This window comes from Phascolarctos cinereus, unplaced genomic scaffold (assembly GCF_003287225.1).
Source record: "Phascolarctos cinereus isolate Bilbo 61053 unplaced genomic scaffold, phaCin_HiC Scaffold_5;HRSCAF=322, whole genome shotgun sequence".
NCBI classification, from domain to species: Eukaryota; Metazoa; Chordata; class Mammalia; order Diprotodontia; family Phascolarctidae; genus Phascolarctos; species Phascolarctos cinereus.
This window is the reverse complement of record NW_027555958.1, coordinates 107,888,214-107,914,928: the sequence shown is the minus strand read 5'-3', so window position 1 is coordinate 107,914,928 and position 26,715 is coordinate 107,888,214. Positions and strand designations below refer to the sequence as shown.

Sequence of the window (26,715 nt, the reverse complement as noted above, 5' to 3'; positions counted from 1 at the left end):
TCTGATGTCTTTCATCTAGAATTCCAGGAATCTATGATTCAAGTTCTGAAGTGTTGAAATAGAAGGCGTGTGAAAATGAGCAGCACAAAGGAGACGATAATATTTTATCTTGATAGTAGGTGTGAGTGAAGAGACTGATGGGACTTGACTGTCATTTCATTACTTTAATTTGAAGGTGATGATCTATATACAAGTTAACATTTAAGAACTCTACGCTATACAATCTACCTTGATGGGTGCTTACTAATTATTTGCTGATTTCTTTTACTAAGTAGACTGGTTAACAGCAGTATCACTCTATAAATATGGAGTCCCCTCTCACTAACTTATTTATACATACAAAATTTTGTCAGCATACCTGAAATCTGTGAATTCCATTGATTTGTGCAAACACCATGTTGTTATCATACAGAGCTTTTGAAATAATGTCTAGCACATCTTGCCACTGGAACACACAAAATAAACAAAAACCACTATTAAGCATTAGCCTTATCTTAAGGATACCAAAAATTGTCACTTATGCATATTAACTGGTTATATCTTGAAAAAAAAGAAAGCTGAGGTTTAAACACACAAGAAAGTAGTATTGTTTAACTGATTAGCTACAACTGCCTTTGAGAAATAAGAATAAAGAAATTAAAATGAAACAACTTGTTTTAGAAATGGAATGAAATCCAGCATCCTTATTCAGTACTTTATTTACCACATCAGTTTTAGCTACTCTCTTACCACTCCAATACACATACAAACAAAACTACATGAAATCCATCAACCTAGTATGTTATGTGAAAGAGCAGGTAGGCAGTGTATTAAGTGTGAGGGTTACAATTTGTAAAATATTAAAATGTCTCAAACTTAAAATTATGAAATAAAAATTATGTCTTGTTGCTGTCTGTACATTTATAAGAATGGACTAGATGGCCCCTTAAAAGTCTCTTCCCACTCTGAGATTCTGTGAATGTCTCTCTGAAGTGATATCAGATTACTACTGCCATCATACTGTCATGCAGAATTTGTCTGACTGACTCAAACTTAAAAAAAAAATCACTTACCAGTCATTAACATTTAGCTAACGGGTCTGTCACATGCATGCAGATTAGACAGCATTATCAACACTTTATAATAAAGAGAAAACAGCCAAATCAATATTAAAAAGGAAATATTGATTATACCGTTGAGAAGACGAGTGATTTGGCACCTGGGTTTTTAAACTGGATTCTCTTTAGAGTTCGGACCACAGCTTCTACTTTTGTAGAATGGCTACCCTTTGAACAAAAATGAGAAAATATATCACCAACAAAACCAATCCAAAGACAGAGAAAGGATAATCAACAAGGAATACAACAGTTAAGCATATATGCAAGTAGCTAGAGAATACTCAATCTACTCCAACTCAATTAGAAATTATCATTAAGCAAATATTGTGGGCAGAGAGCACTGTCTAAGGGGCTAGAGTTACAAAGTTAGATAGGACATAGGCACTATTCTCAAGCATCTTACAACCTAATAATAGGAGGGAGGAAAACATGATATAAAGGGAAAATGATACAAGTGCAAAAAAAGAAAGAAGCCCAAGCAAAAGACTTTGAGAAATATGAGTAAATGATCACTCTTACCTGGGAAATGGAAGATGGAAAGAGCATAAATAAAGATTTCTTGGAAGAAGAGGTAACTAAGTTGGACCTTAAGAAATGGGAAAACTTCAAAAGATGAATTAAAGTGAGAAAGAATCTACTTTATACATGAAGGATGATGGGACAAGTCAAGAACAGGTGATGAAGTCTAGTATAATGTTTCACAGGTTCCAAAAGCAGGTGATACTGCCCCTGCAGGGCACTGGAATGATCCAGGAGGGTGGTAATAGTTGAAATGACACAAACTTCAACAAAACCATTAAAGGTGTTAAAGAAAGTAGATTTTCAGGGAGGTGCTGAGTAATTTTTTTGAAAAGGAGGTGGTAGGCCAAATAAGTTTGGGACCCCTCTGGTAGATGAAGATTTAGAATATAAGTGGAGGTTAATGTGTTTATTGCAACTCATAAAACTGCATGACAGTGGAGAGAATGCTGGACTTGGAATTGGGCAGATCTAGGTTTGAATACAGCCTCAGTCACTGACCAGCTATTTCACTCCGGCAAGCCACAGAACCACTCTGGGTCTAAGCTGATTCATTTGTAAAATGAAGGGGCTGAACTAAAGAACCTCTAAGGTCCTTTCTAGCTCTAAAGCTAGAGTTTTCTGGCAATTTTATAAATTTTAAGTGCAGAGCTTCTCTTTTTCCCCATTGGGGTCTGATGTTTTATATTCTTAATCATATTAACCTGAATTCCTCAAGAGAGACATAAGGAAGGTTATTGACAGAGATCAAAAAGGCAATGAGACATTGTGTACACCAGTCTTCTACAATGCTATATAGCCGCATTTCCAAAAATGAAAATACAAAAAAAACCCCCAATGCTTTATCATTCTGTTCATCACAAAAAAGTGACTGGCCTTTAATAGATGGGAAAATTGCCCCTTACTAAAAGCATTTTGTAGACCATACTGAGGAATAAATTTGTGTCTTTCTCTATGTGCTTTATTTATTTTTCTGATATACTAAACACTTTTAGGATGAACTAGATTATATGAGAGAGGGCTGTAATTATCTCAAGGTGAAAAAAATTCCCAAAGCACATCCAATAAATTGTGAGAACTTCCTGCTTCCCTTCCACATTACCTCTTCATACCTGTCCCCTTTTCTTCACTAACATAGTCTCTGACCTCAGTCAGATCCTCATTATCTTCTACTTAGACAATTATGCCCCTGATTTCAGCCTGTCTAACTTTCTAATCCAACTGTTACACAGAGGCTAAAATAATCTTAAACCACAGTCTGGTCATGTCATTTCCCTGATCAAGAATCTTCAAGGGTTCCTCACTGCATCTAGGATACATTAAAAACTCTTCATGCCCTGCACACTTTGGCTCCAGCCTAGCCTTGCTTTTTCACAGTTTCTGTATTCCAGCCTAATTAGCTAGTTTGCTGTTCCCTGCACTCAGATTTCCAGTTCACATCTATGGGTTTTTGCCCAGGCTGCCTCCCATGGCTGACATGCTTGCCCAACTCCTCTTGGCCTTTTAGAGTCCTCATCTTCCTGGAGGTCCAGTTCAGGTGCCATCTGCTTTTTTTTTTTTTTAGGGAGGGGCAATTGGGATTAAGTGACTTGCCCAGGGTCACACAGCTTGTCAAGTGTTTGGTCTGAGGCCTGATTTGAACTCAGGTCCTCCTGACTTCAGGGCTGGGGCTCTATCCGATGCACCACCTAGCTGCCCTATGCCATCTGCTTTTTGAAACCTTTCCTAATCCCCCTACCCTAGTTGTCAGAGATCTCTCCTACCTGAAATTCTGTTGTACTTCCCCATTTGTATGTTGTATAATGTAAAGCCCTCTGAGGGTGGGGATACTGTCCTTTTTGTCCTGTGTCCCAGCACAAAGCAGATGCTTAAGAAACGCTTGTTGATTAAAAGTGACAGCAGTTAAGTATGGCAGGAGAACCAGCACAGGGTCCATGTGCACAAAAATTTTTTAAAAGTGAAAAAGGGAAATACAAAACAACTTTTAATTGTCAAGAAAGAATATGGTATAAATAGAATAAAAAAATAAGGACAATCTGCATCATAGGGAAAAGAATAAAAAATCCCCCCAGAGTAAAAAAAGTTCAGAGGAGAACAAGGTAAATGCTTAATATGGCTCTTCTCCTGCTGCACCCCTTCCCCTCATTCATCTGTACAGTTCAGTATGGGTACTCTAGGAAAAGATTTTCAAAGAAGGCCATATCAATTCCATACCCGTCTTTCATTTGCTGAACTATATTCCATATTAAGGTGATGGCTCTACAAATAAAAAAAAAAAAGCATTTCCTCCACCTCCAGATAGGTTAAAAAACTAAACAAAACAAAATCCAACCTTGCAAAAATACAGAACTACCTGGCCCCTGCACACTTGCTTCTCCAGGCTTTGAAGGGTCAGTAACAAGGAGTTCCAGAACGTGAAAACCCTGCCTGGCAAATAGCCCCAAGAAGCTAGGGCCAGTAGGACTTAATCCCTGCTGCTTACAGATGATGAAAAAGTGGCTGGGGGAACCAGAACCTGGAAAATAAGGAAGGGCTCGTGGTCAGTAGATGACCCTATCTGGGTGAGAATTCTGTAATGTGAGCATGTTTACTTTGGGTTACCTTTGAAAACATTTCCAGTAATCTCTAAAGAAGCTGTGCTAGGCAAAAGGAGAATGACTGAATTAGGATCATATTAGGAAGGGAAATTGTGCAATTAAAATTTTCACATTCTATTCTATCTATGGAGCAATGTTTGGAGTGGTCCCATGGTTCCCACATGAAAAGAGATAGAACATTTTGGATTATTTTTTTCCCTCTGCCTATTTATTTATGATGGCATTTTAAATGCTACCAGTGTAAAAACATAGATTTCTTTCCCTAAATTACAAGAGATGATTTTAAAAAAATAACCATTGTCCATGTATTTCTATTTAAATAACAACATTTTGTTTACAGGATTCTATGATACCTCCTCCCCTCTCACTCCAATGCTATGAGCAATAAGAAACAAATTAAGGTTGTAACCTTTAATGTTACATATGCTGTTTATAACTCACAGAGTCTGGTTTGAATCTATTCATTAATTACATGTTCTGAACCTTTAACACATAGCAGTCACGGAATCTGAGTTGGAAGAGATCTCAGCAGCAATCTGGGCCAATCTGCACACAAAAGATACCCATCATAACACACCTAACCACTAGTCAACCAGTCTCTGCTTTGAGGTCTCTAAGCAGAGGGAGAACCCACCATCTCTTGAGGCAGCCCATTTTACTTTCAGAAAGCTCTAATTGTTAGGAAATCTTTCCTGACATCAAGCCTAAGTATATCTCTTTGTAACTTCCACTTACTTGCTGCTCCTGGTTCTGCCCTCCAGGGCCAAATGGAACAAGCCTATCCCCTCGTCCACATGACAGCCCTTCAATCACTTTAAGACAGCTATCATATTCCCCATATGTTTTCTCTTATCCAGGACTAACACACCCATTTCCTTCAACCAATCCTCATAAGATATGGCCTCAAGGTCCTTTATCATAAGGGTAACTCTTCTTTAGACACTCTCCAGCTTGTTCTTGTCAAGTTAAGGTATCCAGACCTGAACATGGTACTCCAGCTGAGGCTGGATGGGAGCAGAGTACACTAGGACTGTCACCTCCATATTCCTATTATTTCTCTTAATGTAGCCTAAGACTGCATTAGCTTTTTTTTTTTTGGTGAGGCAATCAGGGTTAAATGACTTGCCCAAGGTCACACTGCTAGTACATGTCAAGTGTTTGCTCTGAGGCCACAGTTGAACTCAGGTCCTCCTGACTTCAGGGCTGGTGCACCACCTAGCTGCCCCTTGCATTAACTCTTTGGCTGCCACATCATATTTATCTACAAATGTTGCAGACCTCTGTTCTTCTCCTGGCATTTTTCCTGGAGTTGTTGGGCAGCAAACAACATATCAACCATTTCTCAGCCCTTTCTGAAGCCACACTGGCTCTCAGGTAGATGATCATCTTCCAGGTGAAGGAGCAGCCTACTAAGGAGGACTCTGGCAAGAATCTTGCCAGCAATTACTAAGCAGAGAACCCCCCCCCCCCGGTGATTGTCACAGGACAATCTATTTCCTTTACTTTTATAGAGATGGACAATGGAAGCAGAACTCCTGGGGGATAATCTCCTCTTGCCATATAACCTGGAAAATTTCAGTCGACTTTTGTATGAGCAATGGACCCTCTACCTTGTAAATCTTAGCTGGAGTAGAATCAGCACCAGGTGCTTTGATACACAAAAGGAACCTAATGGCATTCAAAACCTCTTCTTCAGCTGGAACTTGAGCTAGGGAGGGATTGACTTCAACCTGAGGTAAACAGTCAATGGCTTCAGCATTGATTGATGACAGTCTGTTGAGAACATTATGGAAGTGTTCAGCCCATCTCTCTAGGACCATGTCCTTATCAATGTGGCTCCATCAGCACTGAGTAGTTGAGATGTACCATAGGTCTTTGGCTCATAAATAGCCTTCAGGGCATCATAAAAGCGCTTAGCATTGTTACTATTAGCATAAAACTGACTTGAAAAGACTACAAGCCAAGACCAAAGTGGAGGGAATGTTGGTGCTTGATTTTCTGTTTGCAAATGATTGTGCACTCCATGCAGCCTCTGAAGCTGAGATGCAATGAAGTATGGATTGATTCTCTGCTGCTTATGCTAATTTTGGCCTGACAATTAACACCAAGAAAACATGGGCACTCCATTAGCCACCACCACACCACCCATACATGGAACCATCAGTTACAGCAAATGGAGAAGTTTTGAATTCTGTGGATAAGTTCACTTACCTCGGTAGTCTACTTTCCAGGGATGTACACATTGATAATGAGGTAATGCATGCATTGCCAGAGCTAGCTCAGTGTTTGGGAGGCTCCGAAGGAAAGTGTGGGAGAGAAGAGGCAGTATTAGACTGACTACCAAACTGAAAGTCTACAGAGCCATTGTGCTGACCTCAATGTTATATGCCTGTGAAACCTGGACGGTATACCAGCACTATGCCAGGAAACTGAATCGCTTCTATTTGAAATATTTTAGGAAGATTCTGAAGATCACCTGGCAGGATAAGATACCAGACACTGAGGTCCTTTTTAGAGCTAAACTGCCAAGCATTCAAACTCTGCTTCAGGGAGCACAACTCCAATAAGCTGGCCACATTGTTCAAATGCAAAACATACACTTGCCAAAAAGACTAATTTATGGAGAACGCACACAAGGTGTGATCACATGGTGATCAGAAGAAGCAATACAAGGACACTCTCAAGAACTTTGGAATTGTGTGACATGAGAGACACTGGCAAAGGAACTCTCAGCATGGTATGCCCACATCAGGAAAGCAGAACTGAAATAGCTCAAGGGAAACGCAAGATATGCAAACTTAAAGAATCTACCCCAAAGGTTCACATGGACTATTTGTGCCTGATTTGTGGTAGAACATTCCGAGCCTCGTATTGGTCTGATCAGCCACAGTCAGACGCACTGAAACTTGACTCTAGCACAGTGATGTCATTTTGGTCCTCTTCGAAAATGAAGGACAACAACCATCACCCTGCTGATTTATTTTGAGCTTAAAGTCCCTAGAACTTTTTCAGAACAAGCACTATCTATCCACACCTATCTTACCATATCCTTGTAAAGCTCATTCTTTTTTTTTTACCTCACACCAGGGCCAGTCTTAGAATAACAGATTATCTTTGTTCCACAAACTTGCATGCCTTTGCAATATCAGTTCCTCTGCCTCCTTAACTAAATGTCATAAAATAACCAATTTCCTTCAAGGGGTAGTTCGTGTGCAATCTCCTATGGGCAGCCTTTCCTCATCTCTCTAGTTATTAGTGCTATTTCCCTCCTTAACTTTTCTTAGAATACTCTGGATCTCTCCCTTTGACTAACTAATTTTCACAGATAATGACAGGCAATCAGTCAACAATTTGACTTTCACAACAATTCTATGAGGTGATCCCCGTTTTACAGCTGAGGAAACCAAGACAGGCAGAGGTTAATCGGCTTGCATAGGGTCACACAGCTAGTTAACTGTCTGAGGCTATATTAAGGTCTTCCTGACTCCAGGACCAGGACTCTATACACTGTGCCACCTAGCTACCAAAGAAGATATAACTATGAATGCTTACAGACAAGCTCCCAAGTAGCTATAAGAGAGGGTAGTCATCTTTGACTTTGTCTTGATCTTTGCATCCAATTACCACAAAAATTCAGGATGCTAGGTCTTGTTGATTTTGCTTCTACAAAATTTCTCATATTTGTCCCTTCCTCTCAACATATACCATCATGACCTTATTTCAGGTTCACATCAGTTCTCATACTTGAATTATCAAAACAGGTAACTGACCTCTATGCTTCAAGTTTCTCTCTCACCAATCTATCCTTCACCTAATCTATCTATCCTGCCAAAATAATTTTTCTAATGCATAGGTCTAACCAGGATTTTTCTTGATCAGAAATTTTTAATGGCTCCCTAATACCTATAATATGGAAATATATATGTCCCCCCCCCCGGTCTGGCATTTATAGTATTCCACATTCTGGCTACAGTCTACCCCTTCTAGTCTTATTTTACAGAAATCCCCTTCAAGCACTCTACGTTCCACAAACAACCTCAATACCTAGTTGTTCTCTGATCTTGCTCTAAACCACTAGGTTGGGTTCATTCACACACACTATCTCAACCATCTATGGGAGGAACTCGTTTATCACTTCACCTACTGAAATCCTCTTCTTCCTTAAATTCAGGTCAGGTACCACAGTAAAACCTTTCCTAATTCCCCCTAGCTCACAGTGATCCTCACCCAAATTTTCCTTAAGTGCTTGATCTCTCCTTTGTCCTTATCACATTATATATTTTATCATACTTTCTTGTGCAAATCATAACTCCTGACCCCCCATCATACTGTATGAACCTTATGTGAAGGGACTACGCAATTTTTAATCTTTGTGTTCCAATGTCTAGCCCACAAAAAGTACTTAATAAATGTTTACTGGAATGAATACAATGGGAGTTCAGCTGAGAAATTATTTCCGAGTAAAGAATCATGGAAGGCTACAAGGCACAAACATCAATCAAACAGACTTAAAAATGGTTAGGATTTGGACAAGTAGAAATTGGAAGTGGAGGACAGCACTCTAGGTAGTAAGAATAGTAAAGGCACCAAATGGGGGAATCATGGGGTAAGTTTGGTAAACTTAAATATAGAAGGAGTGCCATTTTGCTGCAGGACACTATCTCACAGCTGCTAAACCACAATCTAATAGTGAATATTGGGAAGAGAAGGTTTGTGCTCAATGTAAATGACTCTGTCCTCTGTTTACATCCTTGCTTCTTTCCTGGTCTGAGGACAACTAAGGAAATTAAGAGAAGCTGCTGTTCCAGATAATCATATAAATCTGACTACCACCTGCTACAGTGTTGCTGCATCTTTTGCAGCACACTATCCTTCCAGCCTTATGGGTTTGCACATTTTAGAGTTTCATCCATATAAAAATACTAGTGAGAGAGAAAGAACTGGGTTGAAAGTAGGCTGTGCTATCACTTGAGCTCAAGACTTATAAGAAAACAAGCCAGTGATACTGTTCATTTTGTTGCTTCTCCAGTGAACACAAAGAAGTTGGCTAACAGCATTGCAGTTTTGCAAATTTAAAAATAACTGGAATTTTACTTTTATTTCATACCAAAAACAAACACAAATCCTTTTCATGAAGACTTTTGCTGAGATCAAGTCACCATTGCTAATGAAACAAAATAGGTACCAAAAAACTACAAGCCTATACAACCCTTTGCCTTTCTAGAAGACAAAGTACTTAAAAGCCTCAGACTTCTGAGAAGGAAGTAAAAGCTTCTGGAAAGAGCAGAAGAGATCTGTTAACACAAAAGAAGATATTTTTTAGAGTTTAGTCTGGAGGTCATCAGAATCTTAAATGAAGATTGCAAATGTCATGAATCAGCCACTCATCTATCATAACGGGGGCACCTACCCAAATTTATTTTCATCCCAAGTTAAATTTCATTTGGAGTGACTCTACTGTGAGAGCCTTAACAGTAAAATCCTTAGAACATACAGTGTGAGACAAGAGTTTAGCAGGTAGCAAGCAGTAAAAAAGAAAGATCACTGAGTGGACACATAGTGCCTGGCACAGTCAGCAGTTAAGAAAAGCTTGTTGAAGGACTGACTGGACTAGAAGTTCCATCCTGGCCTTGTCACTACCTAGTTTTGTAGCCTTAGGTAAACCATACCACCTCTCTGACTTTTAATTTCCTACAAACTAACATCATAGGTTATGAGGAGAGTGCTTCGTAAAGTACTACAGAATGTGAATGAAGAGCTAGATGATGTATAGGTCTTTTCCAGCTCTAATCCATGGAAGCCATTTTTATCTGGACAGAATGTCAGACTATATGACATTACTACTGTAAATAAAACATTAACAGGAAGGAAAGCTACTATTTTGTCTCTGTGATGTGTTAAATAGATAAAAACATGATTAATAAGAATAATAAAACACCCCAATGCTGGTAAAACTGCCCAGTCTGAATGAACAAAATGGATTGAGGGTTTTGCTGATTACTGACTTCCCTTCTCCTCCTTGATGGGAATATGAGCAAACTAGAGAAGACATGGCACAAATGGAATAAGACATTAGCAGCCAATTTGGGGAATCTATTAGATTAGGCTTCAAGACAGATTTATATAGGCAGTAAATATAGCATTTTTCACAAGTCTGACAAGTGCTTATTTGCTCATTCATTCAACAAACATTTACAAGGTACCTCCTATGTGCAAAGAACTAAGATAGGTGCTAAGAAGAACAAAAAGACAAATTAAACTTCCTTACCGTGCTGCTCATATTTCTTCAGAATAACTTGCAAATTATGCTTGTAAAAAGAGCTGCCAATCACCCACTGATCTTTTTTAGAAATACTGCCTTTGGGCAAGTCCTTTAATCTCTCTTGGCTTTAGTTTACTCCTACAAAATGTGGAAGCTGGACTACATCAGTGCTTTTTAAACTGTGGGTCAGGAACCTCTAGTATCTCACTGCAGCTCTAAATCTATGATCTTATAACCAAAGAAAGCATCTCTAGCAACAGTAACAATGTTTTCTTCACATTAAAAATAATGCATAGACGCTCATAATATTAGATATTTTCCTGGCAATCTTTGATCCTTGAGGCAGCTTGAGCTTTTTTTTTTTTAGTGGAATCTTCTGAATGGAATCACATGATTAGGTGGAACTGCCCAAAGCAGGGGTGGGGAACCTGTGGCCTTCTAGATCCTCTGGTGTGGCCTTTTCACTGAGTCCAAGTGTTACAGAACAAATCATTTTATTAAGGGGATTTGTTCTGTGAAGTTTGGATTCAGTCAAATGGCCGCACTTGAGGACCTAGAGGGCCACCTGTGGCCTTAAGGTCACAGGTTTCCCCACCCCTGGCCCAAAGTGTTTCTGAAGTCTATACCCATATATAATACAAAACAGCTCAACAAGAAGACTGCCTCCTATACTCACAATTTCCAGGACGCTTTCCTATAGTTCAGCTCAGGAATCAGAATACTTAAACCAGGTTAACCTAGGCAAAGAGCATCAGTGGTTGCAAATTCAAGTGAACAGAATGCAATCACCTCTGTTACTTAAAATAAATGAGACTTTTAAAAGTATATCTTTTACTCCAGGGTCTCAGAGTACATAAACAAAATTTCTTTTAAAATAAAATCAACCCTGATATAAACAGCAACAGGGGTGAAAATACTGTAACCTGCCTGGCAAGTTACATCTGGAATCCAGCAGAGAACAGTTCTGCACTCTATGGCACAAACTTGGGCACCACTGGCAACAGTGTCAGCTGCTCATTCAACCACTGCAACAATAAATGGGGGGGGGGAGCAGCAGCAAGGGAAATATCATTTAAGACAAAAAGATGTGGGACAATGAGAGTCAAAGAAGAAACTTACATGAAATTTTCCTGAGATTGAAAATCTGCTGTCCTTTCCTGAACCAGAATAATTGTTTAAAGAGGAGATTCAAGTGAGGAAAAAACAATCTTTGCCACAAGTTTCTCTGATAAAAGTCTCATTTCAACATTATATAAGGACAAGATTCAAGTTTACAATACTAAGATCCATTCTCCAATTGATAAAGGCCCAAGGATATGAACAAGTGGTTTTAAAAGAGAGAAATCTAAGCTTTCAACAATTATATAAAAACACTCCAAATTATTAATAATGAGAGAAATGCAAATGAGAGCAACTCTGAGGTTCCACTTCGTACCCCTTAGATTGGCTAAGATGAGAAAAGATGAAAATGACAAATGCTGGAGGGACCCTGGGAAAACAGCACACTGGTGCACTACTGGTGGAATTGTGAATTGGTCCAGCCATTCTGGAAAGCAATGTGGAACTATGTCCAAAGAATTATCAAATTGTACATCTTCTGTGACCCAGCTAAATCACTACTAGGCCTATATCACAGGGATGAAAGAAAGAGGAAAAGTAGTTATATGCACACAAACATTTATAGTAGCTCATTTCATAGTAGCTCAAAAATGAAAACAAAGAGGGTATCCTACTATTGGGGAATGTCTAAATAAACTATGGCACATGAATGTAATGAAATATTATTGTACCAAAAGAAATAAATAAGTGGACAGTTTCAGAGGAAATTAGGAAGATCTCAAAGGACTTAGAGTGAAGTAAATAGAACCAGGAGGACGTTTATACAATGACAACAACATTATAGAGAAAAATAATTTTGAAAGGCTTAAGAACTCTAATCAAACCAATGATAAATGAGTTTAGAAGAAAGAACCTGAAACACACCACTCACTTTCCACTTGGGAGGTGATGAATTAAAATGTGGTCAATGTAGGAATTTGTTTTCTTGGACTACAAATATTTTTGAGGGTTTTTTTTTAATTGTTCAACTGAGGTAAATGGGAATGAGAATTAATAAATACTTGTAAAATTAATTTTATAAAAAGAGAAGAGGCTTAAGTTAAAAACCTCAGAAAATAGAGATATTCCTAGTGCTAGACAGAAACTTAAGAAATTGGAATAATTTACTGTTGGTTTTTTTAAAAAAAGTTATTTACCATATATCCCAGGCCTTAAAGCATATACCTCAGCAATAGATTAAAATAAGGAGCCTGCACTATTAATGTGAAAATCTCCCTTTTTAGACTGATGGTATAACACTTGTGGTCCTCACTGTCTGAAATATACAGAAGAATGGGGAGGTTTTTATGTTAAATGGGATAAAAATGGGTTCAATATTGCCATTTTTAGGGCAAGTTATTTCATTGGCTTCAGCTTTCTCATGTGGTATATGAATGTAATGGAATGTAATCAGGCCAAATACAAGGTTAGAGAAACATGGAAAGAGTTTTATCAACTGATACGTGAATCAAGCAGAACCAGGAAAACAATACAAAGACCAAAACACTGTAAATGAAAATAACAATAAAACAAAATCAAATATCTTAGCTACCAACTGTGTATGTAATCATAATGATCAAGCCTGACCCTAGATGAGAGATGAGAAAATGCACTTCCTTCTATTTCTTAGTGAGGTGGGGGATTATGAGTATGTAATGTTGAATATGCATTAAGACATGGTATCAGCTGGCTTTGCTGAACTTCTAAGAAAATTTCTGTTACCAGGCAAAAGTTGCTGAGTAGCAAAGGGGTATATATGGAAATGAGTGTGACTTAAAAAAAAAAAAAGGCACCAGTAGAATCCTCCCCTTATCTCCTGCCTCTCCTAATGAGTGAGTTAGATTAGGTCAGGGGTGGGGAATTTGTGGCCTGGGGAATCTGTGGCCTGGAGGCCCTCTAGGTACTCAAGTGTGGCCCTCTGACTGAATTCAAACTTCATAGACCAAATCCCCTTAATAAAAGGATTTGTTTTATAAAACTTGGACTCAGTCAAAAAGTTACACCCAAGGACCTAGAAAGCCAAATGTGGGCCTTAAGGCTGCATGTTTCCAACCGCTGGACTAGGTGATCTTTAACGTCCTTTCCAGTTTTAACATTCTAAGAGTCTATAAGTCTTTAAGAAAAAAAAAAAAAGAGGAATGAGAACGAATAGCCCAGGGGTGGGGAACCTGTGGACTCAAGCCCACATTGGCCCTCTAGGTCTTCAAGTGTGGCCCTCTGAATGAATCCAAACTTTACAGAACAAATCCTGCTTCTGCTACTTGGCCGCAAGCAAGGGAAATTGTTAATGATGAGAGGCTGTGGGAAGACAGGCACACTGACACATTGTTAGTAGATCCATGGATTGGTCTAAGATTTGTAATCATACAAGAATTTGTAATCATTCAAGAAAGGTGACCAGTTGTGGGCATATATACTTCAAGAAAGCTAAAAAAATAGAAACAAAAGTCTAACATATAAGAAAAAACATTCATGGAAGCACTGTCTGTGGTAGGAAAGAAGTGGAAACAAAGTGAGTTTCTAATTGTGATATATTTTGTATAACAGAATATTAACTGTTCATTTAGAAATGCCAAATTTGAGGAATTCAGAGAAAAACAAAAAGATCTAGATGAACTGATTCAGAGAAAAATGAGGAAAAACAAAATAATGACATACAAAATAACTATAAAAACATAGTAAATAAATATAATAAAAAATAAAAATATAGTAAATAAAAAGATCAACAAAAGGAAGCTGAATTCTTATTAATGGGAAAAAACAAGAGAAGAGAATGAAACATTTCTTCTACAGCACAGAGGAAGGGGAATCACTGGACAGAACAGCATCTACATTTTCAGACAAGATTTCTACATTGGATGTTTTTGCTTTTTTCCTTTCTCACAATGGGGAGCTCCCTGGTGGTAGATGAGTAGGAAATGACTACAATACAGAAATAAAAGACATCAATAAAACAAAATTTAAAAATATCCACTTTAAAATATTCCAGGGATATGTAATTTCATTGAAGCGGCCTCAGTAGATGGTCTCTGAGAGTTGCTATGGACAAAAGAATTTGTCATTTTGAAGCCAAAACAGTGATAAGTCTCTCCAAACTTAGCTAGTCACCAGATGAAAGGCTTGTACTCTGGACCCCAATAATTCAGCAAAACTTGCCTGAACACTATCAGGAAAACTCTCAAGAGACAAGGGTCATTTCCATTAGATTCATACTCTGATGAGTAGGACTAGATCCTATAATACTGAAATGTGGAAGAGATCCCCTGTATTGTCAAGGGCTGTGCATTAGAGAAGTAGAGACTCTGGTGGGTCCTGCTAACGAGGAGAGAATTCAAATAAAGTCCTGGTAACTAATTATATTTGTTCTCTTTTTAAAAATCCATGAAAATTTAGTATGACATCTGTTGAAAAGAAAATGAATTACTACAAAATTCAATAAATAGGCACCAAGCAGAAAGGATATACGTGTTTCCATCATAAAAGATTCTTTTACAAAAGGTACCTTTGGTTATTTGTTGATATTCAATAGAGGTCTTAGAAACTTCTCAGCATGCATCTCTCCACTAATGTGAGGTCTGCTAAAATGCATCTAATTCTGCATTTTATGTGGCTCTAGAATTAAACTCATAAGTAGGGAAGATATGATAATAACCCACTTTGTTACTATAGATAGACATAAATATCAGATATCTACAAAACTGAAACAGGAAAGTAGAAGTCTTCCATGTTGGTTTTACGAAAGGAGGGCAAGATTTGTAAATCACCAGTTGTCTAAATTTAAAGTCATTTTCTCTCATTTCACTGGTAGAGAAAGTAATTCAATCCAATCCATCCAATCCAACACACATTTATTAATGACTACGATGTGCAAGACTGTGTTAGGGCCTTGGGTACATAAAGACAAAATGAAAAATAAGTCACTGTACTCAAGCAACCTGTTTTCTCCTGGAGGGATTCAATATGTAACCAGAAAAGCATATACATGATAATTTAAGGAGGGGGACAGCAAAAACTAGAGAAAAATGAGCTTTGAGAGAGAAGTGAGGAAGGAGTACTTTCCTATGCAAAGGCTTAGAAGTAGGAATGGAATTCTATGTTGGGAACAGTAAGCAGGCCAATTTGGCTGGAGCAGGACAATGCACAGTAAACCTAGCAGGGGAAGATGAAGCAAGATTGTGAGGGGCTTTAAATGTTCAAGTGAAGGATCTGTCTTCTATTACAGAGACAATAGGGAGTCCCTGGCAGTTCTTGAGCAAAGCTATACCATAGGCTGATTTATGCCTTGGTTACGACTCCCTCTGGAGGAGAAGCTAGTGGTCCAATTAAGACACAGATGTGGGAGTAAGACGGAAATCATCTAATAAAGGGCAATCAGGCTCTCCTGAGAGAGGAGAAAATCGGAGATTTTCACATCTAGAAGGGAACTCAGAAATCATTTTGTCCAATGGCTAATTTTATAGTTGAGGAAACTGAGAAGCAAAAAAGTAAAAGGACTTGCCCAATGTTGTGTATGGTCAGTAGCAAGAAGAGTTGAAATTCAGCCTGGACCCTCCAACTCTAAACCCAATGGGGCTCTTTCAACAACATCCCACTCCTCAGAGGGGACTGGCATGGCTGAATTTATCTGAAAAAGTTTGATAGGATGTTACATAAAAAGTGGTTATTAATACTGCTGAAACAGTCTACATTATTCAGCATGATTAAATTACCCTCTCCCTAGTAAGAGCTCAAGCCTTAGCTGTATAAAGGATGCCCACAAGGCCTAGTGCAGTTTTAAACTGTAATAACTTCAGAAGCATAAAAGCATCAAACTAACAAAATATTCTTTGAAAATTTAATTTCCTTTTACTCTTAGTGAATTTTGAATAACAAAATTTTAATTTTAATTTAAACACAATTTAAAATAAAAAATTTAATTTAAACAATTTAAATTTAAATTAAATTTAAAATTTAAATGAGGCGCCTTGTCATCAGGCATGGTGTGCGGGATGGTTGTGGGATGTCACTTTCTCAGACCAGTGGACTGGCAGAGGAGGTCCTCTTGTTTGGCCATCTCACTCACCTGATCTATTTCCATTAGACTTTTTCTTGTGGGGTCATATCAAAACTGTTGTATATGTATTAATACCTCACTTTTTGGATGATTTTGAACCGAGGATTACAAATGCAATCTTTTCAGTCACTGAGTAGTAGATGATGAGTTTTTACAAAATTTGAAAATCTGTTATAGTAACACAAGATAGTTATAAAGGACTGAATTTTAATAAGAAACTCAATATTTTTTAAAAATCAAAGAATTAACCTTTCAACTTTGGGAGGTAAATTTGTAATATTTATACTTCTGAAGTTACTAAAGCTTAAAACTGCACTGAGATTTTTGGGACATTTTGTATTGATTCAATGAAACTATGACCTAATTAAAAGAATGTGAACAGGAACCTATGACAAGTTATGATTGATAAAAGCCTTTAGACAATGGTAATATCATGAAAGGGTGATGGTTTTATTATTGAAAACAAGGTTTCAATTATTACTATAGCTCTTACTACTTTTGCCCAAGCCCATCAAACTTTAATTTTTAAAAAGCTATTGCAGAAGACATTGGTACAAGTACCATGCATGATTTTTCTCAGCCCTTACTCTTCCTAACAGTAATAATAGCTGATCTTTTTAAGGATATGACCTCATTTGACTTCTACTTTCTTTATTAAGAAAATTACTATTTACCTTTAGCACTCTTTTCTTTTTAAATTTTGAGTTCCAAATTCTCTCCCCTCCCACCCCATCTCCATCCACTGAGGGGGCAAGCAATATGATATCAATTGTACATGTGAAATCATGAAAAACATAACTCAACCTTTCACAACAGGTGTGACAGAGGCACTACAGAAGGACATAAGATTATGTCCACTTAAGGGATAAGGAAACTTCTGGCTCACAGAGGGTAAATGACTTCCCAGTGGCACAAAAGCTGGTGTACATCCGAGGAAGGAATTGAACACAGCTCTCTCCTGACATCAACCTCAATGCTTTCTATTACATTATGCTGCTGCTGCTGTCATCCGCAGGCCCTTGAAAGAAATTGTTTTCACAGACGATTCTGTTTATTGTGTGGCCCTGACCTTTCCCTCCAACAATCTAGCAGAGGCAACTGTCTTCATCATAAGAGATGAGGGTGCTCTGTCTGCTTGTGGTCACAGCCTGCAGAGCCTGGAGTAACATAACAGTGACATAAGGGATATGAAGCCTCTCAAGAGCTCTGACAATTCCTGTGAGTGTCAACTCCATCATAGGTAAATCACTGATCTTCACAACTGAGCACAAATAACACTTTCATCTCCTAGTGAAAACAATCTTGACAAACAAACTAAACGTCTTTATTATTTAGTGTTGCTTCAGCCGAGGAGGCAGTTACAGAAGATGGATTATATTTTCAATTGGAATGACTAGGAATTTGAGTCCATCCTCAACACATTTTCTTTGGGACTCCATGGCTGTTTCTATACAGATGCTTCAGTTCATTCATTTTTCTACTTTCCCTTCTATGCCCCCACAAAAATCCTTTTCCTTCTTGCCCTCCTCTGTGTTCCAATTCTTTTGAAGTGAAACTAATTCCTTCAATGGCCCTTTGCTGTTATACAATTTGGGGCCTACAAAACAGTTTCAGCTGCGAAGTGTTGGCATGCATTGTTTTATTTCTGTCTGCACCTGTTCTCCACATGCTGAACAGCCTATCTATGTTGGTGGTGCTAACAGTGACAGTCAGATCAAATTTAGTGCAGTCATGCTGCATGTGAGCTTGGTGGGGATGGGTGAATATTGGTCCAAGTACACGCTTGAGGCCAATGTTGGGTACTATGAGCATTCACAAGTTGCTACTTGGTATTACCGCTTAATGATTACTCATCTAACTCTATGAAAGATCACAGCTGCCACAGGCTGTAATAAACTGTCTCATTGCTTTTTCTATAATTTTGCATAATTATTTCAAAAAAGTAAAGTTAGGAATTGCAGAGAGCGTTTACATTTTCTTCAAGTTAAAGCACACTTCTGGGCACTATCTGTAAACATATGCAACTCCCTGCCCCTTATTAGTAACAATGTCCTTGCATTCCAAACAGCACTCTGCCTCACACTAATGATGTTAATTTTATATTAAAGCTATTTGTGTTTATTGGCTTACCTACTACTAGACTCCAATTAGTATGTATTTCTGAAGTGCCTACTATGTGCCATGCACTATGTTAGGCAGTGGGGATACAAAGAAAAACAGTCCTGCCCTCACAGAGCTTATATTCTATAGGAAGACAACATGTATACATATACAAACACATACAATGAATACAGGATATGCTATTTTTTTTGGAGGGGGAGACACTATCAGTTGGGTGGATCAGAAAATGCCTACTGTAGGAAGTACCATTTGAAGTAATTCGGAGGAAACTAGGGATTCCAGAAGATGGAGGGAAAGAAAACATTTGAGTGAAGGGAGTATTATGGAAAGATAGGCTGGAGGTAGGCTGGAGTCAGGTTGGAGTCAGGTGGCAGAGAGCTTTAATGCTAGAATATAAAGTTGATGCCAGAAGCAATAGGGAGCCATGTAGGAGAAGGACATGGTCATACCTCTGCTTTAGGAATATCACTTTACCAGTTGTGTGGAGGATGGAATGGATAAGGGAAAAGACTGGAGGTAAGGAGACCAACTGGGAATCTATTTCAATAGTCTGAATGAGAGGTGATAAAGGCCCAAATTAGGGTAGCTGGCTGTGTAAGTGAATGAAAAAGGGAAAAATATGAGAGATGTTATGAAAATATAATTGACATGATTTGGCAAGTGACTGAATAATAATAACAATAAGGCAGATGGTGGCACAGTAGATAAGAGTGCTAGACCTGAAGTCAGAAAGATGTGAGTTCAAATCCAGCCTCAGACACTAGCTGTGTAACTCTAGATAAGTCATGTAGCTTCTGTCTCAGTTTCCTCATCTGTAAAATGGGGATAATCATAGCAGCTACCTGACAGGGTTGTTGTGAGGATCAAATGACATAATATTTGCAAAAAGCTTACTATAGTTCCTGGCCCAGAGTAGGTATTATACAACCAATTATTCCTCTTCTCCCTGATACTATTAATGATGATAATGATAATGACATGATAACAGCAAACAATTACTAGGTTTTAAGATTTGCAAAGCACTTTATAAATGCTATTCTGTTTTGTTCTCACAACAGCCCTGAGAATTAGTGCCACTATTGTCCCCATTTTTCAAATGAGGAAATTCATGTTCACAGAGGTTAGTGACCTGTCCACGGTGACACTGCTGGTGAATGACTGAAACTGGATTTGAATTCAGTCTCTACTGGAAAGTGAGGCAGGAAAGAATCAGGAGTCAAGGATGACTCCAAGGTTGTGAACTTAGGTGGTTCCCTCCATACAAAAAAGAAAGGTCTATAAGGACAGGAGCTGCGTACTCTTCTAGCATCCAGCACAGTGCTCTGTACACAAATGGACACTTGATAAATGATTCTTGTTGTTCCTATTGTTGAATTAAAGGGTAAACAAACACTTCAAAAAGTGAATTTAAGTTAAAAGCTCTTTCAGTACGATGGGTTTACTACTAGATAAATAAGTTATAGTGGTTCTAGACCAATTGTAACAGAACACTAAGACTGAATTGAACAGAATGGAAACTGCATAGTGTATGTAAAACATTCTATAATGTTTATATTTGTGTGGCACACATTCTGCAGAAGATTTCATTTGCTAACAATGTTCATGTTCATTGCCTTCTGTAGCTTCTAAAATATTTTAGACAACTAGATCTGAATTTGTTTGGTAGTGAAGTTTGTTTAGTTTGCCAATCTATTTCATACTTATTTGAAAAGTTAGAATTTTTCCAATCCACGTAGAAATTTTTAATCACTTTCAGCAGTGACTTCAATGAATGACCCTTAATCAACTTTAAAAAACAACAGAATGAAAGCCACGTAGAAACTCACAGAAAGTCTCTTGGGGATTTTAAGAGAATAAGTTATTTTTCCTGTGAGATGAAGAGTAGAATATTTTTATATCAGCCTGCTGAAATTGTAAAGGATTAAGAAGCTGGAAAGAAATTTGATTCATTGTGGGTGAATATCCACATCCATGCAGTATTTCCCTAAGGGAAAGGAGTCATTTATACCAAAGATCCTTCCCCACTAAGGGGTCAGGGCTTTTGCTGGCAAGAAATCTTCTGTATGAAATGAAGCCAGATTTAGGACACAGTGAGCACATCACGTGGGGTGTGTATCCTGCCAAAGAGGGCCTCTTCACAATCCAAAATGCCTGGTGTCTGTCAGAACTTGCTGGGGAATTTTGTTTGCTTTATGAAGTAACTACTGAGTTCCAGGGGTCATTTAGGAATACTGAAAAAATTGCCATGTGTATTGTTAAAGTAAGTTAATGCAGAAATGGTTTTAATATTTCACTCACTTAAAGTTAAGTACAGTTAAAAAGAACAGATTTGCAAATCCAACTTACAAACTGCAATTTGCAAATAGACTTCCCAGGTCAGGTGATAGGGTCGTTAATGTAGTACAGTATCTCTGGATTCCAAATAACAAGTAAAGGTCTCTAATATTCTTTTAAAATATTCTTTTAGACCACTAGAATATTTATAATCCATAAATCAACTACATTCTAAAGGATGCCATTTGAAATTATTTATACTGTTAAGTTTCTGAGATAGGCCTAACACGAAACCCTGGAGTAAAATATGCAGTATAGGCAATATAAATATCTCCATGTTTCAAATAACTTCTTTAAGACTGTTTTTCTAAAATGTAAGAGATGCCATGTTTGGCCACTTGTGTGCCCATAAGGACATTTATTGGAACTATCACAAAAAGGCACCTAATATGCAAGCACCTTCGGTAATCCTACAATCCTATCAAATGTTGTCAATTATTTCTCACGTTTATTAATAGTAATAAAGGAAAAAGCTAGAGCACAGACAAACAATAAATGGACAAATACTGACTCCTGTCCAGCACATCTTCAAACATAATTGTTTCTGACCTCCATCTCAAGCTTTTGAAAAGGCTTCTACCAAATGAACAGGTGTTCTGAGTTAGAGATCAACAATTCAGGCTCATAAAGACTGTGCTGTTTATTCACTGATGGCTATGCTAATCACCTCCCAGATCTCACTGTATGAAGTCTGGTTGCCAGTTTTTATCTGTATTAATAACTTAGATTTGATTTCAGGCTTTGGTAAAATGTCTTAAGCTTAGCAACTTTCTTAGCCCTGAGCACCAGGTGTACTGTAAGGAAAGAAATGCTTAGGTATTACTGCAAACATACAGACGAGGCAGAGAAGGTAGGGGAAAGAAAAAATGGAGAATAGCAACAAAAAGAGGAAAGAAATAGTAAAGGGGGTGGAAAGCTTCACTTTCTCTCTCCCCTCTGTCTACAGGAGTGCTCAGTCTCAATCATCCTCAGGTACCTTTCCCCTGACCCTGTCAGTACTTCAGGCTGTTGTCCTACATCTTTCCCTTCCTTCAATAATAAGCTTTCAGAAAACAAAGTCTACACTCTTCTTCCTCATCCTCCACTTCTTCCTCAGCACCCTGTAATGACTTTTTTTTTTGTTTCCGATGTTCTACTGAAACCTCTCTGTGAGGTCACCAGTGACTTTGGCCAGTGCCCACACCGATTGAACTTTGGTAGCAGCTGACAAAACCTATTTCTTCTGCCTCTGTGAATATGGTTCTATCTGCCTGATTTAATTCTTGGTCTTTCTCACTGTTCTACCTACTTGCCTTCCTCAATTCTCTCCTACTCTCTGCTGCCTCACACCCTTCTTTTGGGTGTTTTCTTCCCTCGTTGGAATGGAAGCTCCTTGAGGATGGGGACTTTCTTTTTGCTTGTATTTGTATCATCACTGCTTAGCACGGTATATAGTGCAGCGTAAATGTTTAAGAAATGATTCCTTGATTCCTTCCTTCCTTTTTTCTTTGAGCAAAAGTGTCCTTTCCTCTTATTCCTCAATAAGGATCATTAAGTGGCTTAATGCTCAAATCTGGCCTCAGACTCTTACTAGCTATGTGATCTTAAGTCGGCAAGTCACTTAATCTGGCTGCCTTAGTTTCTCCAACTGTAAAATGTAGACAATAATAGCACCTATCTCTTGGAGTTGTTGTGAGGATATCTCTAAAGTGGTTAGCACACTGCCTGGTGCACAGTAGGTGCTTAATAAATACTTGTTCCTTCGCCTAAAGGACCATAAAACCATGCATATCCTTTGACCAAATAATACCACTGCCAGGTCTGTATACCAAGGAGACTAAAAAACATAAAGTAAAAGAATCTATGTGTACAAAAATATTTATAATTTAGTAGTGGCGAAGAACTGGAGACTGAGGAGACACCCATCAATTGGGGCATGCCCAAACAATTTGTGATATATGATTGTGATAGAATACTATTGTGCTTTAAGAAATGACAAGGAACATGCTCTTGGAAAAACCTGGAAAGACTTACATGAACTGATGTAAAGTGAAATGAGCAGAACCAGAAGAATATTGTACACAGTAACAGCAATACTGTAGGATCTTCTGTGAATAAATCAGCTATTCTCAGCAATACAGTGATCCAAGACAATTCTGAGGGACTTATGATGAAAAATGCTGTCCATCTCCAGAGAAAGAACTGGTAGATCAAAGATACCTTTTCTTTATTTTACTTTTTTTTGTCTGTATGTTTTTTTTCCCCACAGCATTACTTACATGGAAATGTGTTTTGCATTACTACACAGGTATAACCTATGTCAAATTGCTTGCCTTCTCAATGGGAGGAGACAATTTGAAACTCACAATTTGAAAAAAAAAAGTTAAAACTGTTTTTACACTAATTGGGAAAAAAATAAAATATTAAATAAATGTTTGTTCCCTTCCCCTTCCCTTATATAGAAGACTGTTAAATTTATATATGTAATTCTTGACCTTCCTCCTCAGCTTGAGTCCAATACTTCTAACTACTTGTTAGAGACTTAGCTTGGATTTCTTATTGGCAGATCTAAATCACTATGTCCCAAGGTAAATATCTTTCCACTAAAACCTATCTACCTCCTCTTTCCAGGAGCCTTCTCCAGTCATCCTGATCTATAGCTTGCCACTGAACCCAGAAGGCTTCAGAAGAGAAAGTGAGGCTGGTGACCTGAACCCTCTCTCACTTACAGCCAATTCACTTGCATGTTATAGCACCACCTTTCTGATGTCATAGTCTTCTTCGAGAATGAAGGACAAACAACAACACTGCTACATTCCCAGTTATACCTATTAGAAATCTTACAGTCCTTCTCCTTTACCTCGAATCAGTTATTTAGTCCTACTGATTCTACTTCTATAAAATCTCTTGAATCTCTCCCTTCTCTCCACTCACACAGCCACAACCCACACCTTCAGCATATCCAGTGGAATAGGAGCTCCCTGAGGGTAAGGACTATTTCATGTGTGCCTTTATATCCCTTGTACTCACCACAGTGCCTGATACAGAGTAAGGACTTTATAATGTTCACTGAGTTGAGTTTAATTGTGTCTTACCTGGACTACTGCAATAGACTTTCTAACTGGTCTGTCTACTTCTAGTCTCCTTTCCAATTCCTCCTTGGTACAACTGACAAATTAATCTTCCTAATGCACAAGTCTGACCATGTCTCTTTGCTGATCAGAAAGTTATCAGTGGTTTTCTATTCCCTGTAGGATAAAATACAAAACCTTAGTTTGGCATGTAGGGCACTGCACAATCAATAAATCAACAAATACCTGGTAAATGCCTATTAAGTACTAGCCACTGTGCTAAGCACTGGGGATACAAAATAGAAAATGAAAAGAGCCCCCACCCTCAAGTAGCTTACATTCGATCACCTAGCTTCAACCTATCTTTCCAGTCATATTTCACACTAATTCCTCAGCTTTGCTACTTGTTAGCTGTGCAATCTTGGACAAGACATTTGATCTCCTCTGACCTCATTCTTCTCATATATAAAATGGGAGGACTGGGTTAAATGATTTCTAATGAGTCTTTCCAGCTCTAAATCCCATGATCCTTCAAATACTCTACGTTGCAGCCAAATGGGACTACTAGCTAATCCCCACATCTGCCCTGTACTTTACTGCCAGTATGGTTGTGCAGGCCACTTCCCATGTCTCAAATATATTCCCTCCATAGCTACGTGCTGAAATCTTCCTTTTTCAGCTGAGTTGTGATGGAGAATGCCTATAATTTCTAGTACCACTGACAGACTGGTTGAGCTCAGTAGTTAAGCTGTAATGGACTAAGCTGATCTGGTGGCTGCACTAAATCTGGCACCAATAAGGTAAGCCCCCAGGTACATGGAGCCACTAAGCTTCCTGGGGAGGTAAAATTCCCCAACTGGAAATGGTATAGGTCAAAGCTCCTGTGTCAGTCAGTAGTGGGACTGGGCCTGTAAGAAGTCACAGAACTTCTAGCTTGGGCAAGACAGGGAGACCTAGTCATAAACAAAACAAAACAACTCTTCTTCTTTCTATGTGACTTAACTCACATACTGTCTCCTTTGTGCAGCTGTCTGTGATCTTCCTCCACTGAAAGTCAGTTGCCCCTTCTCAAATTTTCTTATGGTTCTCTGGAATTTTCCATTTCCTTTATCATGTTCTACTTTCTGCCATATTTACTTATGTACCTATTGTAACCCCGATAAGACTGAAAGTCCCTTGAGGTCAGGGATAACACTGTTTCTAATTCTTGTATCCTGTCTGTTAGCATAGTTCCTTGAACAAACTAGGCACTTAATTAATAGTAGTGAATGGAGGGAAGAGAAAATCAAGTATTACATATGATGAGGACTAATAAGAGTACTACCAAAAAATATCTTAAGTGTTACTTAGGAGCAGTGGTGTAATCATACCCTTTGACCTAATAATTTCATTGTTGGGAATATGCCCTGACAACGCTATCAAAGATTTTATAAAAGCTGTTAAAAGATTATCCTAGCAGCATTAATTGTAATGTCAAAAAACTAGAAGCAACCTAATGCTTAGCAATAGGGGAATGGCTGAACAAAGGATGGCACATTAATGTAACAAAATGCTATAGCATTAAGACAGACAAAAATGAAGAATACAAAGAAATTTAGAAAGAACTCTATGAAATAATACAAAGTGGAAAACAAGCAGAACCAGTACACATGAACTACAGTAAGGAAAAATTTTAAATAAGAACAAACAAACAATCTGGATAAAGATCTTGAGGAAATGAAAAACTTATGACATTTTTTGCATTGAAATTAAATGTAAATAGTAACTAAGAAAAAAGATACATGGCAACCTTATAGCAAGCATAGGAGCTACAAAGCCAATAAAATATTCAGCTTCTACTAGAGATAACAAAAAAAAAGCCTCTGTGAAATGATTAACATTTCAGTTTCACTTTTATTTTTACTTTTTGCATATAACAACCTGCATCAGCATCACCTGTTGAAACTTTTAACAAGAGCAACTGACTCTATTCCATTAAGTAAAATGCAGACCTTTTCAAAAAAACGAGAAAGCATCAATATTGTTGTTTGTTTAGCTGTCTCAGTCATGTCTGACTCTGTGACCCCATTTGGAGTTTTCTTGGCAAAGATACTGGAGTGGTCTGCCATTTCCTTCTCCAGCTTATTTTACAGATGAGGAAACTGAGGCAAACAGGGTGAAGTGATTTGCCCAGGGTCACATAGCTAGTAAGTGTCTGAGGCCAGATTTGAATTCAGGAAAATGAGTCTTCCTGACTCCAAGTCTAGTACTCTATCCACTGTGCCACCTAGCTGCCATAACATCAATATCAACAACTCCCCAAAGGAGCACTGATGGAAATTATTACTCTCTATGACCCAAGGCCAATGCTGATACCTCTAGATTCTCCCTCCCAACTTCACTGTAACACAGTACAGGATAAAATACAAACTCCTCTGTTTAGCTTTTTAAACCTCCACAACCTGGCACCAACCTCTCTTTCCAGCCTCACTGGATATTACTCCTCCTCTCACACTCTGTGATTCTGCCAAACTGGCTTTTTCTTTCTTGTGCGTGCGCGCGTGCGTGCACCCCCCCCCACACACACACCCCCACTCCATCTTAC

At 38.2% G+C, this 26,715-nt stretch overlaps 1 protein-coding gene across 5 annotated transcripts in view; it reads right to left on the bottom strand.

Annotated features, from left to right (window-relative positions):
• SHPRH (SNF2 histone linker PHD RING helicase) overlaps positions 1 to 26,715 on the bottom strand; it is a 151,209-nt gene that overhangs the window by 40,121 nt on the left and 84,373 nt on the right. For 4 of the 5 annotated variants that reach the window (XR_013486922.1, XR_013486923.1, XR_013486924.1 and 1 more), the window contains exons 26-27: positions 1,173 to 1,265; positions 359 to 445 (exon numbers count right to left, since the gene is read on the bottom strand). Coding sequence is in view for 2 of the 5 variants with exons in the window: in XM_020986555.2 (XP_020842214.1) it covers positions 359 to 445; positions 1,173 to 1,265 (180 nt within the window). In the remaining 3 variants the exon portion in view is untranslated. Of the gene's footprint in view, positions 1 to 358; positions 446 to 1,172; positions 1,266 to 16,078; positions 16,198 to 26,715 lie in introns of those variants that run through there. The other variant, XM_078155081.1, reaches the window with a different exon arrangement.